This window comes from Geotrypetes seraphini, chromosome 12 (assembly GCF_902459505.1).
Source record: "Geotrypetes seraphini chromosome 12, aGeoSer1.1, whole genome shotgun sequence".
Taxonomy (NCBI): Eukaryota; Metazoa; Chordata; class Amphibia; order Gymnophiona; family Dermophiidae; genus Geotrypetes; species Geotrypetes seraphini.
This window is the reverse complement of record NC_047095.1, coordinates 36,327,936-36,341,942: the sequence shown is the minus strand read 5'-3', so window position 1 is coordinate 36,341,942 and position 14,007 is coordinate 36,327,936. Positions and strand designations below refer to the sequence as shown.

At 39.5% G+C, this 14,007-nt stretch overlaps 1 protein-coding gene across 1 annotated transcript in view; it reads right to left on the bottom strand.

Annotated features, from left to right (window-relative positions):
* Window positions 1-5,461: 5,461 nt before the first annotated feature.
* The window catches only part of ADGRL4 (adhesion G protein-coupled receptor L4), a 187,184-nt gene continuing 178,638 nt past the window's right edge, over window positions 5,462-14,007 (bottom strand). The window contains exon 16 of the mRNA XM_033917216.1: window positions 5,462-7,149. Coding sequence (XP_033773107.1) covers window positions 7,087-7,149 — 63 coding nt within the window. The 3' untranslated portion in view covers window positions 5,462-7,086. The remainder of the gene's footprint in view (window positions 7,150-14,007) is intronic.

Sequence of the window (14,007 nt, the reverse complement as noted above, 5' to 3'; positions counted from 1 at the left end):
TTTTATTTGGAAGGAAGATGGTATTAAATATTTAGGTATTTGGATTAAAAATACATTAGAAGAAACGATGAAAATAAATGAAAAATCTTTAATGTTAAAGGTTATGGAAATGTGTGAGCAATGGAACCCTTTACATTTGTCTTGGTGGGGGAGAGTTCAAACGGTCAAAATGATGATTTTGCCGGTAATTTGTTACCAAATGGGTATGTTGCCAGTTTATTTTCAAGGGTCCTTCTATAAAAAGCTAAATGGAATTCTGACAAAATTTGTTTGGCTTGGGAAAAAACCAAGAATTGCTTTAGTATCTCTACAAAGGCCAATTGAGGAGGGTGGGGTAAATTTTCCCAATTTTTATAGGTATCATCAAGCCTATATTATGCGTCAAGGTATGTATTGAATCCTCTCTGAGCTCTTGGAACATCAGCCAGATTGGTTATATCTTGAGTGGAAAATCATGTCCCCGATGCGACTTTTTCATATATTAAATATCAGAATGCCAGTTATGCTAAGGACAATGTGATTTTATTGGACACGTGGAAAACAATTAAATTTATTGATAAATTAGCAGATGTTCCCATAATGAAATCTACTTTGCAGTCCTTATGGTTAAACTCCAAGATTCAAATAGGCAGTGCTGGGATTGCTTGGAAGAATTGGATGCAGGCAGGTATTCGGACATTAGATGATGTTATATCTAATGGAAATCTGCTTGATTTTTCACAACTGCAACAATCATTTAGAATTTTAAAATCTCAACAATATAGATGGTTGCAGTTGAAGCAGGCTATTCAGAGTGGGTTCCCTGAATGGAAAAATTAAAAAAATTATTTTAGCTTGCAGATCCTTTGCTACCAAACTGATCTAGTAGGACATCAGGCTGCCCAGTGGTATAAATTGATTTCTGGATTTTTGAATAAGAAGCCAAAAAATAGTCTTAGAGATATTTGGAGCTTCGAGATAAAACAGTATATTTCTGTGTCTCGTTGGCCACGAATTTGGACTTGGAGATTGAAATGTACAATGTCAGCATCTATGAGACAAATATGGTTATTTCTGTTGCATAGAATTTTTTGGACCCCAGTTCGATTAAATAAAATAGATAGTTCTAATAGATGTTGGCATTGTCATATTGATATAGGGACTTTGGATCATCTGCTATATTTTTGTCCTTTTATATTTATATTTTGGAAGTCAATATGGGAACAAATAAATCTTGTTCTGGACTCAAATTTTCCATTGTTATATGAAGCTATAATATGTGGAACAATACTACATGTGAAACCCACTTTAGATAAATATAAGAGCCGTCTTTTTATGATCTTGACGGGCATAGCCATGCAATTGATCACGAGTAATTAGAAAAACCATGACAGATTAAGTTACACTTTTTGGTGGGTGAATGTATGCACTACATACAAATATGAAAGAATTAATGCAGAATGTAGGGGATTTAGTGGTATATTTAATAAAGTTTGGAGCCCATTGACTAAATTTATGGAGGTATGATAATATTTCTTTTATTCATTACCTATACACATTCATGGGGGGAGGGGGAAGGGAGGGAAATAAATAAACACTGATGGTGACATTTAGGTAACTTTAAGAATTATTTAAATCATTTATTATGTTAATTTGTATTATTATTTAATATATGAAATTGAAAATCTTGAATGATTTATAAGTTGCCTGTACAGATAATAGTGCACTATATGCAATACCTACTGTTCTTTATTTGTTTGGCACTGTTTTTAGTTTAAAAATCAATAAAGATTAAAAAAGAAAAAAAAAAAGATACGTTCTCTCACTAAGTTTCTAGATCAAGCATCTCTCAACGTCCTTATCCACTCACTAGTCATCTCCTGTCTGGACTAAGGCAACACTCTTTATAACGGAATTACAAAAAAATGAATTCAGACGCCTACAGTTAATTCAGAATACAACCATCAAAATAATCTATAATGCAAAAAAATTTGATCACATAACAACTTTACTGATTAAATCCCATTGGCTCCCAATCTCACATCGTATCACTTATAAAATAATATTGTTGACTTTTAAAACTAGACAAACTGCAACCAGAATTCATTAATAGACTCCTTATACCTCACTCCACCCATTGTACACTCTGTTCATCTTACCAGAACTTATTGTAATCCCATCATTAAGGGTTATTAATACCATGAGAAATTGCATTTTCTCTGTCACCGCACCCACATTATGGAACTCAGCGCCAGCTTATATACGAGAAATTAATTCATTAGACAAATTTAAATCAAGCTTAAAAACTGTGCTCTTTGAAGATGCTTTTGCAGCACAACCGTCCTTTTAAGGATGTTCTCTTTTAACCAAATAGTAGAATTTTCTTCTGACCAGCCTTTCTGCTCAGAAAATCTGCTGTGTCCACCCTACCTTTTGTTTTATCCTTATTTGTTCTTTCCTTTCAAAAATATTGTAGTTCTTCCCCCTCCTCTTTGTGCCAGTACAGTCGTATGTTTTAATGCTTAGTTGTTGTTGTCATTGCTGTTTTTGTTTTTTTTCTGTTTTAAAAAAATGATGTCATTTTAATATTTGATATATTTTTATTATTCTGTCTTAATTGTCTTTACCTCACTCAAATGTTTTATGAATGTTAGCCGCTTTGAAACTTTGAAAAGGCGGGATAACAAAATTTAAATAAATTTGAAACTTGATTTTGACCCTCCCCATGAACTGCAAGCTAGTTGTTGTCTCAATGACATTATTAGCCAAGGGAACAAAAGCTTGCCTTTAACATGTCATCCATGTGCCTTTGATGATGATGTCACCAAGGAAGGAAATATCAAGTGTCATGTTGCCAGGAAATTATATTGCAACCTTTCACAGAGGAAGGAGGGAAAGCCAATCACTGCTTAATGGGCAGGTATGAGGGAGGATTCCTAGTCTAGCTAAGTCAGCTGGGGACTGGGGTAAGGAAGGGGGAATGCTAGCATTTGGCTGGGGCAGCACTAGAGTCAGGAAAGGGGAAGATTAACTTCTCAGACCTCAGACAACACACCCCTACCAGCCCCATCCTAGCCATGACCCCTAATGTGACCCATACAAGGTTTGCCTGCCTCTTCCTAAGATTAGAAATTAAATAAACAAATCTCTTTATTCCTGACTTGTTTAATCTTTTGTAAAACAGAATTAAAAAATAAAGGCCGAGTATTTTTCTGAGTAAGGTACTCTTGGATTGCTGCTTCAAAGTGGCATTCTAAAATATATGAACCACGCTGAAATTTTGATGCTGATTGTATGTGGTGCTCCAAGGCAAATGATTACAATTTCTTCTGAATCACTCAAGCTTGTTTTTTTTTAGCTGATCTCTTGCCCTACACAGACTTTAATCAGAAAAGCCGTTCACTAAAGGATGACTTTCCAACTGGACCCTGCTGAGGGTCAGAGAGCAGCTGGGAAAGAAGAAAATAAATTGTTCTAAGATGAAATATACTTTTGTTCCACTAAAAATATTATAAATATATGACAAGGGATTTGTAGGGAACCAGGATTTTTTCATGATTAAATATGGCTGCCTAGTTCTTTGTTTATTTTTCGGGCACTATACAAAAGGTAGAATTCTAGTTAAAAGATGTTTCAGGATTTAATTTTATAAAGCATTTTTCCTGTGTAAAGCATGTTTTACCCAAGGAAAATTGTGTGGTGGCCTTTGTGTGTACAGAGTATGCATGCAGATGGTGTGAACATGCTTTTTACATTTCCCCTTGAATTCTATATATAGTGCAAAAAATTGTGCACATTTGTGTGCACACTTTAATGGCGTAATGAGCCAATTAGTGCCAATAATTAGGTGCATCGTAGGTAACAATTTGGTAACAATTTGGATTTACAGGTACAGCTACACGATGGGAGGGCTGTTATTGAGTGAGAGCACCCAAGAAAGGGACTTGGGGTATTAGTGGGCAAGACAATGAAGCCGGTGCCACAGTGCGCAGCGGCCACTAAGAAAGCGAATAGAATGCTAGGTATCATCAAGAAGGTATTACAACCAGAACGAAAGAAGTTATCCTGCCATTGTATCAGGTGATGGTGCGCCCGCATCTGCAGTACTGCGTCCAATATTGGTCACCATACCTTAAGGATATGGCGATATTCGAGAGGGTTCAGAAGAGAGCGACATATTTAATTAAAGGTATGGAAAACCTTTCATATGCTGAAAGATTAGAGAAACTGGGGCTCTTTTCCCTGGAAAAGAGGAGGCTAGAGGGGATATGATTGAGACTTATAAGATCATGAAGGGCATAGAGAAAGTAGAACGGGACAGATTCTTCAAACTTTCGAAAACAACAAGAACGAGAGGGCATTCCGAAAAATTAAAAGGGGACAGATTCAGAACCAATGCTAGGAAGTTCTTCTTCACCCAATGGGTGGTGGACACCTGGAACGCGCTTCTAGAGGGAGTGATAGGACAAGGTACGGTAATGGAGTTCAAGAAGGGATTGGACAACTTTCTGAAGGAAAAGGGGATAGAAGGGTAGAGGGTTATTTACAGGTCTGGATCAGATGGGCTGCCGCGTGAGCGGACCGCTGGGCATGATGGACCTCTGGTCTGACCCAGCAGAGGCACTGCTTATGTTCTTATGATGTTCAGGTGCATCTTGCCCAGCTGCTTTTCTATAAAGACACACATGTACATCTTTTAGCACACAACAGAAGCCGCTGGAGAAGCATTTGAGGGTCAAGGGTATTCATTAAAGATGCATGCATTATAGAATTTGAGAGATCTGTACCTTCTTGAAAGGAGAGACAAGTGGATTGCTCACTATGGGCCCCTTTTATCAAGCTGCGCTAGAGGTTTTTAGCACAAGCCAGCGTGGTAAATGCTCTGACGCGCATAGAATTCCTATGAGTATCAGCGCATTTACTGCGTCATCTCGCGCTACAAACTTCTAGTGCAGCTTGATAAAAGGGGGGATGTCAGAGATTTGTTTTCAAGTGTAATCCCTTAATTCAGCTGTAAGGCTGTTAAAATACCTGCAAGAACATATGTAAATCATAGTGTTTTATTTATTTATTTTCTCAAATATCTTTATTGATTTTATGGCAAATCATAGTGTTTTATAATGTAAACACATTCTTGTACTCAGCCCATGCACGCACACACCATGCAAACAACTCTGGTCAATATTTTATAACTGCAGCAAAGCAAGACGGCAGATTTGGGTGGTCCTGCTGTAAAATTGGGTGGCATGAATTGTATTCTCTAGCACAGTGATTCCCAACCCTGTCCTGGAGGAACACCAGGCCAATCGGGTTTTCAGGCTAGCCCTAATGAATATGCATGAGAGAGATTTGCATATGATGGAAGTGATAGGCATGCAAATTTGCTTCATGCATATTCATTAGGGCTAGCCTGAAAACCCAATTGGCCAGGTGTTCCTCCAGGACAGGGTTGGGAACCACTGCTCTAGCAGAGCCCCTGCCCCTCTCCCTCCACCCCTTCCCTGCCAAAATAAAAGCCTGAGCTGGTGGGGATTCTACCAGCTGAACACCTAGCCAACTCGGCAGTTGGCAGCTGCTTCCTCTCTCACCGATGCCAATGCTCAGTTTTTGGTACACGCACAGGTTTTGCTGTATGTGCGGAAACTGAGCTTGCAGAGGAGCTGAAGCTGACTAGCTTTGGGTAGGCCTTCAGCTGGCAGGACTTGGGGATTCCCACCAGCTACCACAAGGATGTACTGCAGCTAGATAGGCCTGGGCCCATAGAGGGTGGGTGGCTATTCCACCTTTTGATAAGAGTTCATTTATACAGGTATGTGTCTTCTTACATACCCCTTGTATACTAATATTTACTTGGGAACAGCTGTAAATGTACATGTGTATAATATACATTATCACACATATTTGATAGAATATGCCAGCAAATTGTGCATATCCTTGTCCACCCGAACTCCATCCCATAACATACCTACACCAACCTCCTCTTCTACAAAACTGTGCTAGCGTTTTTTAGCGCTGAGAGTATGCAGAGAGCTGCGCTGAATGGCCTGCGCTGCTCCTGACACTCATAGAGTTCCTATGAGCGTCAGGAGCAGCGCGGGACATTCAGTGCGACTCTCTGCGTTCAAAACTGCTAGCGTAGTTTCTTAGAAAAGGGGGCAAATGTACAAATAAGTACATACAAATCTTGCTATTGCGTGTACTTTTCTGTATGAGATATTTTTATGAGGAATTATACACATGCATATTGGAACAAAGGCCCCCTTTTATGAAGCCATGTTAGACCTTTTTATCGCCAGCTGCGCCAGTGTTAGCTCTGACGCTCATAGGAAGTCTATGAGCATCAGAGCTTTTACCGCCACAACCAGCGATAAAAAAGCCTTACACGGCTTCTTAAAAGGGAAGGAAAATGATTTATAAAATTACCTTCTCTGTACACAAAATGAAATACTGATCATTTTAAAATAGATATTATAACAACTACATATTTCATAAAACAGTAGAAATGCCAGGTTTGGGTGCAGAAGTTGGTGAATTTTTGAACATTTGCACCCTTTTGTAAGGTATTATTTATTTATTTATGTTAAAAAAAAAAATGTATACAGTCAGTTGACCAAAATGCAAAAGAGTAGCAATGTATACGGTATATATCAAACAAATGCCAAAAACAATTCTCATATATCTTTATAAAATCCGTAGAAAGGCAACATCGATGTCATCATCTTGATTGATGATTCTGCTGTTTTGTTCCCCACTATTTCAGAAGATCTTTAAAATATATGATTATGGCTTGACAAACTACACCCAAAACAAAAAAAAAAATGGTTGAGTTTGGGCTGAGGTTTTCAATTGCAGTGCTTTACCACGATATTTCAGCCCCTCTCTACTGGCTCTATTTTGTCTTTTCGGCACAGTACATATCGTTAGTTATACAAGTTTGGTTGAATGCCTATTTTAATGAAGGAACTGAAGATTAACTGCATGAAATAACTTGTCATTTGCTGAACAATGACTGGCTCCATGCTTTGGATATGCAATACTCTAGTTCGGTTCCAATGCTTAGATCCATTTTCTTTTAATATCATTGCATTTGCGCACATTCATTCCTTCTTATCTTAAGCATCTAAAACAGCAGGGAACATTTTTGAATAATCTGTAGTACTCCTCTTGAATCTGAAATAAAAGCAACACACAGGTAATTACATTAATTCAAGAATATTTCCAAAAGTGGCCAAGCCAGGTCACAGTATCTGGCAGAAACCCAAATAATAACAACCATGCAGATGAAAGGAAAGGGTTTCTGTGATGAGGGCTAAGCAAGTTGTAAATGTCTGAAGACCACTTGAGTGCCAGTAATTAATTTTTATTAAAAATACAGGGGGTGGGGTAGGGTGGGGTGGTAGTCAGTTCATGGCAGTGAGTAGCTTGCAAGCAGCTTCTAGCCAAAGGGTGAGCTAACCTTGGATATTAAAATTGGTGGCATGTGCAGTTCCTGGCACTGATAATCTACATATCTCTGCTGAGCCAGAGGTTAACTGAACATTGGCTGATATTCAGACCGAAGCCTGCTTTGGAGGTCCTTTTAACTTTATGTGGTTACTAAGGACTCCTTTTACAAAGCCGCAGTGGAGGATTCTACCGTGGGCCGGCGAGTTAAATGCGCCAACGTTCACAAAATCCCTACGAGCGTCGGAGCATTTGGCTTTGTAAAAGGAGGCCTTAGCTTGTTAGTGGACTGAATATCACCACTAACCTGCTAAGCTGATGCTAAGTCCATGCACAATCCCCAGCCTGTCCCCAACTTAGCCAGTTAGGAGACAGAGGATTATCGGTGATATTCAGTGGCACTACCTAGTTAACTGGCGTTGAATATCTAGGATTGGTAGCTCAGGAGAGTTTAACTGGACAGGATCCTCTCCTGTCCGGTTAAACCTTTTTGAATATTAATTCCAGTGTGACCAGTTCACCAAGATCACACTAGGTTTGAAATATATGTGGATAAATTTTCAAATATTCCTAGTAAACATTTGCATAACCTGGTATTCACAATACCCTCAGCATGCACATGAACACCATGTTAAGATTTCACATTTGATCATGCCCATACAAAGAATAGATTAGGAGAGAACTCTGCTTCCTCCCTGCCTCATGGCCAGCAATTTAAAACATTTTTTCCATGGACCTCTACTATCTTGCCCTATGCTTGAAGCACCTCCATTTCTGGTGTAATAAAGTGGGGTACTCTAGGTCAGTGGTTCCCAACCCTGTCCTGGAGGAACACCAGGCCAATTGGGTTTTCAGGCTAGCCCTAATGAATATGCATGAAGCAAATTTGCATGCCTATCACTTCCATCATATGCAAATCTCTCTCATGCATATTCATTAGGGCTAGCCTGAAAACCCAATTGGCCTGGTGTTCCTCCAGGACAGGGTTGGGAATCACTGCTCTAGGTTCCCTTTGGTGTTAGGATGCAGGAGAGGGGCAATATCAGGCTTTGGAGGTCCCCTGCATTTTTGACAGGCAAGGTAAAATCCTCTTTGACAGAATTATAATTTTGGGGAAATTTGAGGGGATTTTGAAAGGCAGCTAGCAAATTGTATTTATTTTTGTGCATGCCACGACAGTGGCCTGATTTCTATGACAATAATGTAACCAAAATTTACCAAATCACAGGTATCCAAGATGGCTACCATGTGCTGTTATTTGCATGCTCTTCTTACCCTATACTTTATCATGATGGGAAAGAACAAGGGTGGGCAGAACATAAGAATAGCTATACTGAGTCAGACCAATGGTCCTTTTAGTCCAGTATCCTGTTTCCACAGTAGCCAATCCAAGTCACAAGAACCAGGGCAAGCAGTGGGTTCCCCCATGTCTGTCTTAATAGTAGACTATGGACTTTTCCTCCAGGAACTTGTCCAAACCTTTTTTTTTTTTTAACCCATCTCTGTTAACCACTGTTATCCCATCCTCTGGCAATGCATTCCAGAGCTTAACTATTCTGAGTGAAAAAATATTTCTTGTACCTGTTGTATACCACCCAGGATTTTGTAGACTTCAATGGAATCTCCCCTCAGCTATCACTTTTCCAAACTGAAGAGCCCTTTTTTAAATCTTTATTAAGTTTTCAAACTTGGTGAAATAGTTGTGCTCAGCAAAGAGAGTAGGGTTTGTGCCTCCAGTCTCAGTCACCTCATGTCCGAATGGTTGTTCTTGTCCTCCACATGTAGTTGCAATATTCAACAGGATCCACTTTGGAATATTATCTAGTTCTCTTTCATGCTGCTATATAAAAGTATCAATTGGGCCAGCAAACTATTATAGAAGGAGGCTGAAAAGGGCCCTGTCTCTAGGGATGGAACTCCTCTCATGTGAGAAAAAACTAAAGAGGTTAGGGTGGGAGGGTTGGAGGGGGGGTATTGTTTGGTTTTTTTCCTGATTGAAAACACTGGAAGGGAAAGGTTTTTTTAAAATCCTTTCTGTATTGTTAACAAAAAGTGCCAAATAATATACATACATATATTAATAATTATAATAAGCACTTGTAATCAATCAGTAACAATACAGAAAGGATTTAAAAAAAACCTTTCCCTTCCAGTGTTTTCAATCAGGAAAAAAACCAAACAATACCCCCCCTCCAACCCTCCCACCCTAACCTCTTTAGTTTTTTCTCACATGAGAGGAGTTCCATCCCTAGAGACAGGGCCCTTTTCAGCCTCCTTCTATAATAGTTTGCTGGCCCAATTGATACTTTTATATAGCAGCATGAAAGAGAACTAGATAATATTCCAAAGTGGATCCTGTTGAATATTGCAACTACATGTGGAGGACAAGAACAACCATTCGGACATGAGGTGACTGAGACTGGAGGCACAAACCCTACTCTCTTTGCTGAGCACAACTATTTCACCAGCTCCAGGAGTACAGGGTTCGCTGGAAGAAGTGTAGGCTGCTGGTGAACAGGATGGAAGTCTACACCGGGGAGCTAGATGTGATGTTGTCACTGCTGGACAATCTTTTGGAGATGATGGGGGATTCTAGTTTGAAGATAGAGTAGTTTGGCTTCCGACTCCAAGGAATCTAAAGATGGGACCGAGGTAGGAGTCTCCCAGGATATATAGAAGCTTCTCAGTTCACTTCTGCATAAACCCATGGAAATTACTCTTGACTCTACGAGATGGCTTTCTATATTTGACTTTTGCAAAAATACTTTCCAGTTGTTAATAATTTGACTCCTCATTTAAATTAGATAGAAAATAACTTTAATTCTTTGGACTTGGAATTAGCTACTTTAAAGACTATTGTGGGACAAATACATTTGGATCACCAGAATGTGGCTCAAAACAAGCAAATCAATCATTATTTAACAGCGATGTAATCCAAGATAATATTGAACATGCTATAAGGAGTGTCAATCTGAGAGAACTGAATATTCTTCATGTTCATAATACTTGTATATCAGCAAAAGATCTCTTTAAGGCATGACTGATGGATTATATATATCTCTTGAATTGATTCTACCAACTTTGGATTCTTTGGAACCTGGAGAACTTGAGGAATCTTCTGATGGATAGTCTAAGTGTTCCAATGTGACTTTGATTGTAACTTTGGCTACAAGTGCTGATAGGGATTTTTTTATTTTATTTAAGCTTTATTTTAGATTTAAATAGAAAATGTTTAGCTGTGTTAAAACTTAGAAAGTAGAAACAGAGAAAAATGAAGACAAAGACCATGCCATCTACTATCCCTGCCTCACCGTTAGAGATCCAACATAGTTATCCCAAATTTTCTTGAATTTAGACTCTTAATTTCCCAGATGTATCACAAGAAGCTTAGAAATCAGTAGAAGAACATTATAAATTTAATGAACAATTACCAGTATCCTGGAATGTTAATTGGGATGCTCTTAAAGCCACACTGAGAAGAGTAATTATAGGATATGCAAATAAAATAAAGAACAAAATTCTGAACTAATACACCTTGAAGCTGAGCTTAAAAAATTGGAACATCTATTAATAATGGGATAATAACATATTTACTCAAGTATTAAAACTCAAATATACAATTAATACCATACTGAGTGCGAGAACAAGAAAAGAAATATTTATATAACAAGCAAATTACTATATGAATGCTAATAAAACAGGAAGGATATTAGTGACATTTTTGAAAGGGAGAAACACAGAAACAAAATTACATTGATTAAGAATAAAAATGGAAAGGTACATACTACAGATCAGGATATTCAATCCCAATTTTAGGAATTCTATCATACCTTATATTCTTCAGAATCTTATTCTCATCCTGAACATATTAGAACTTTTTAAAATCCAAAATCAATAGATCAAAATTGGAGAAATCAGATACAACCTCCCCGCCCTAGAAACACTAATAAATATTGAAGAAATAGATAAAGCACTACCCCCCCCCTTTACAAAGCTGTGGTAGTGGCTGCCGCATGACAAATGCTCTGAAGCCCATCAAATCTTTATGGGCATCGAAGCAATTACCGCAGCATCAGCTACTACTGTAGTTTTGTAAAATGAGCACTAAGACATTTTAATAATGGTAAATCTTCAGGTAATGATGGACTATATATGGAATTTTATTAAAAATACAAAATAGAATTACCTCCATGTTTATTAGCTCGTATACAGGATGATACTCTAAAAGGAACTATGGGAGAAACAATGATTGTACTACCAAAAACCAGATAGAGACCATCATGAGGTAGAAAATTATAGACCCTCTCGCACTTATAAACATAGACACAAAAATTTACACAAAGGTCACAGCTTTAAGATTGGTACCTCTAATGTGTAAAATTATACTTATGAACCAAACTGGATTTACAGGTAATAGACATTCATCTAACAATAAGAGATTATGCTTTGAACTTATGCAAATAGCTATGAAACTGGATATACAAGCTTTCTCTGTGTCTTAGATGCAGAGAAAGCTAGAGAATGGCATGGTGACTGTTATCCGCAGCTAGCCACGTGTAGCCGCGGGTAACCCGCCGAAATAGGGAGGGAAAAGAACTGGTTGCTATGGGTACAGGGACAATGCCATTCACCGCCCCGTGGAGCGGTGAATGACTTTGTCCCCGCAGTTAAGTATTTTGCGCTTGTTGTCTCATTTATCACCCCTCGCGATCACGTGGAACCTTCCTTTCTCCCGATCGCCACGATCCGGGCAATTCCCTTCCTTCCCCTCATCTTCACTGGCGATTTTCATTTTTCTGTCTCCAAGCGGCACGAGACTTTACACAAATCACGCATGGCTGCCTGAAACTTCTCATCTGACGCAACTGGAAACAGGAAGTTGTGTCAGAGAAGTTTCAGAGCAGCTGCATGTGACTTGAGAAAAAGCTCAGAGATAGAAAAATGAAAATTACCAGCGAATGTGCGAGGAAGGCGGGAACTTCCCAGATCACGGTGGTTTGGAGGGAGGGAGGAGGCTGCTGAACCATGCGATCGAGAAGAGTGATAAGTGAGGCAACGCGCGCATGGAAATGGGTAGGAGAGAGAGGGGAACATGCTGGAAGGATGTGGAGAGAGAGGGGGAGGGGAGGGGAGGGAGGAGCAGATGCTGCATGTTAGTGGGTAGGAGAGAGGGGAAGAAGACACTGAAGGAAAGTGGGGTGAGTAGAGAGTGGAACAGACGCTGAAGAGAAGTGTGGAGGAGAGAGAGAGGGTAGCACATACTGAATGGAAGGAGGGGATAAAGAAAAAAGAGCACAAGCTGGATTGGGGAGACAGATACCTGATGTGAGGGGAAGAAAGGAGATGGAAGGGAGAGATGGACAGTTTCTGGTAGAGGCATAGAAACAGAGCAGATGCCATACGGAAGAGGCAGAGAGAATGCAGACAGTGGATGGAAGGAATAGAATGACGAGAAGATGAGAAAAGCAGAAACCAGACAACAAAGATAGAAAAAAAATTTCTCTCTATATATTGTTTTGCTTTAGGATAAAGTAGTATTGTAGTTGTGTTGATAAACAAAGCCCTGCCAGCTGAAGATCTCTTCCTCTAGTTGGGCAGCCAGAACTTTGATTTATAAAATGACAATTGTACAGAATACTGTTTCTTTTCATACTTTAATAAAATAAGTTCAGTATAAAACTATTTGAGGCTTGTGCGGATGGGATCAGATGGTTTGTGGGGATGTGGCAGAGACAGGGAGGGGATGGGGACTGAGCTCTGGGGGATGGGACAGGAATGGGGACTAAGGCCTTATTTTACTAAGCTGTGGTAGAGGTTTCTACTGCAGCCCAGAGCACTAAATGCAGATCTAAAAAGAAATTGTTTTTGTGATAGTCCGGAAAGGTTCTCCATGGGGAGAACATCCTGATGGGTTTATTTTGTAGCCTCTTCAACCACACCATCCCCCCTTTGCCCTCTCCAGCCCCATGCTGGCGCTGTAGTGTAGACAAAATAAACCAAAAAAAAAAGTTTCTCTCTATGTTAGATCCTAGCTCACACTTGCTGTCTAACACCAGCTCTGGCAGGATACACATTTCAAATCTGACATACATCACAAAATAGAAATAAAATTAATTTTTCTTTTTGTTATCAGGTCATTTTATTATTCAAATCATGTTGGTCCCATGCACCATATCTCCCTGCCCTCTACCCTATGTCCCAATATTTCTCTCTCTCTATTTTCCATGCATGCCTCCCTCCCCTCCACCATATGCAGGATATCTCCCTCTCAACCCTTTCTACCTCTGGTTCATCTCTCCCTTCCTCTCCTCCATCCCATCTCCACCACACCAATTCTTCCTTTTGCCTCTCCACTCTCCTTCCATGTGCATCAGCTTTCCATCTCTCCTATCCCCCTGTGCAGCAGCTTTTATCCCTCCTATTCTCCTGTGCATCACCTCTTGACAGACCCACCCACCCCTTTGGGCCTCCTAAAGTAGCAGAAGAGGTAGCAGGGACCAGCTTGGCAGAAGCAGTGCTGTGAACAGGCTTCTCATGGCCTGCCCACCAGGGCTTTCCTCTGCTGTATCATCAGTGACATGGCAG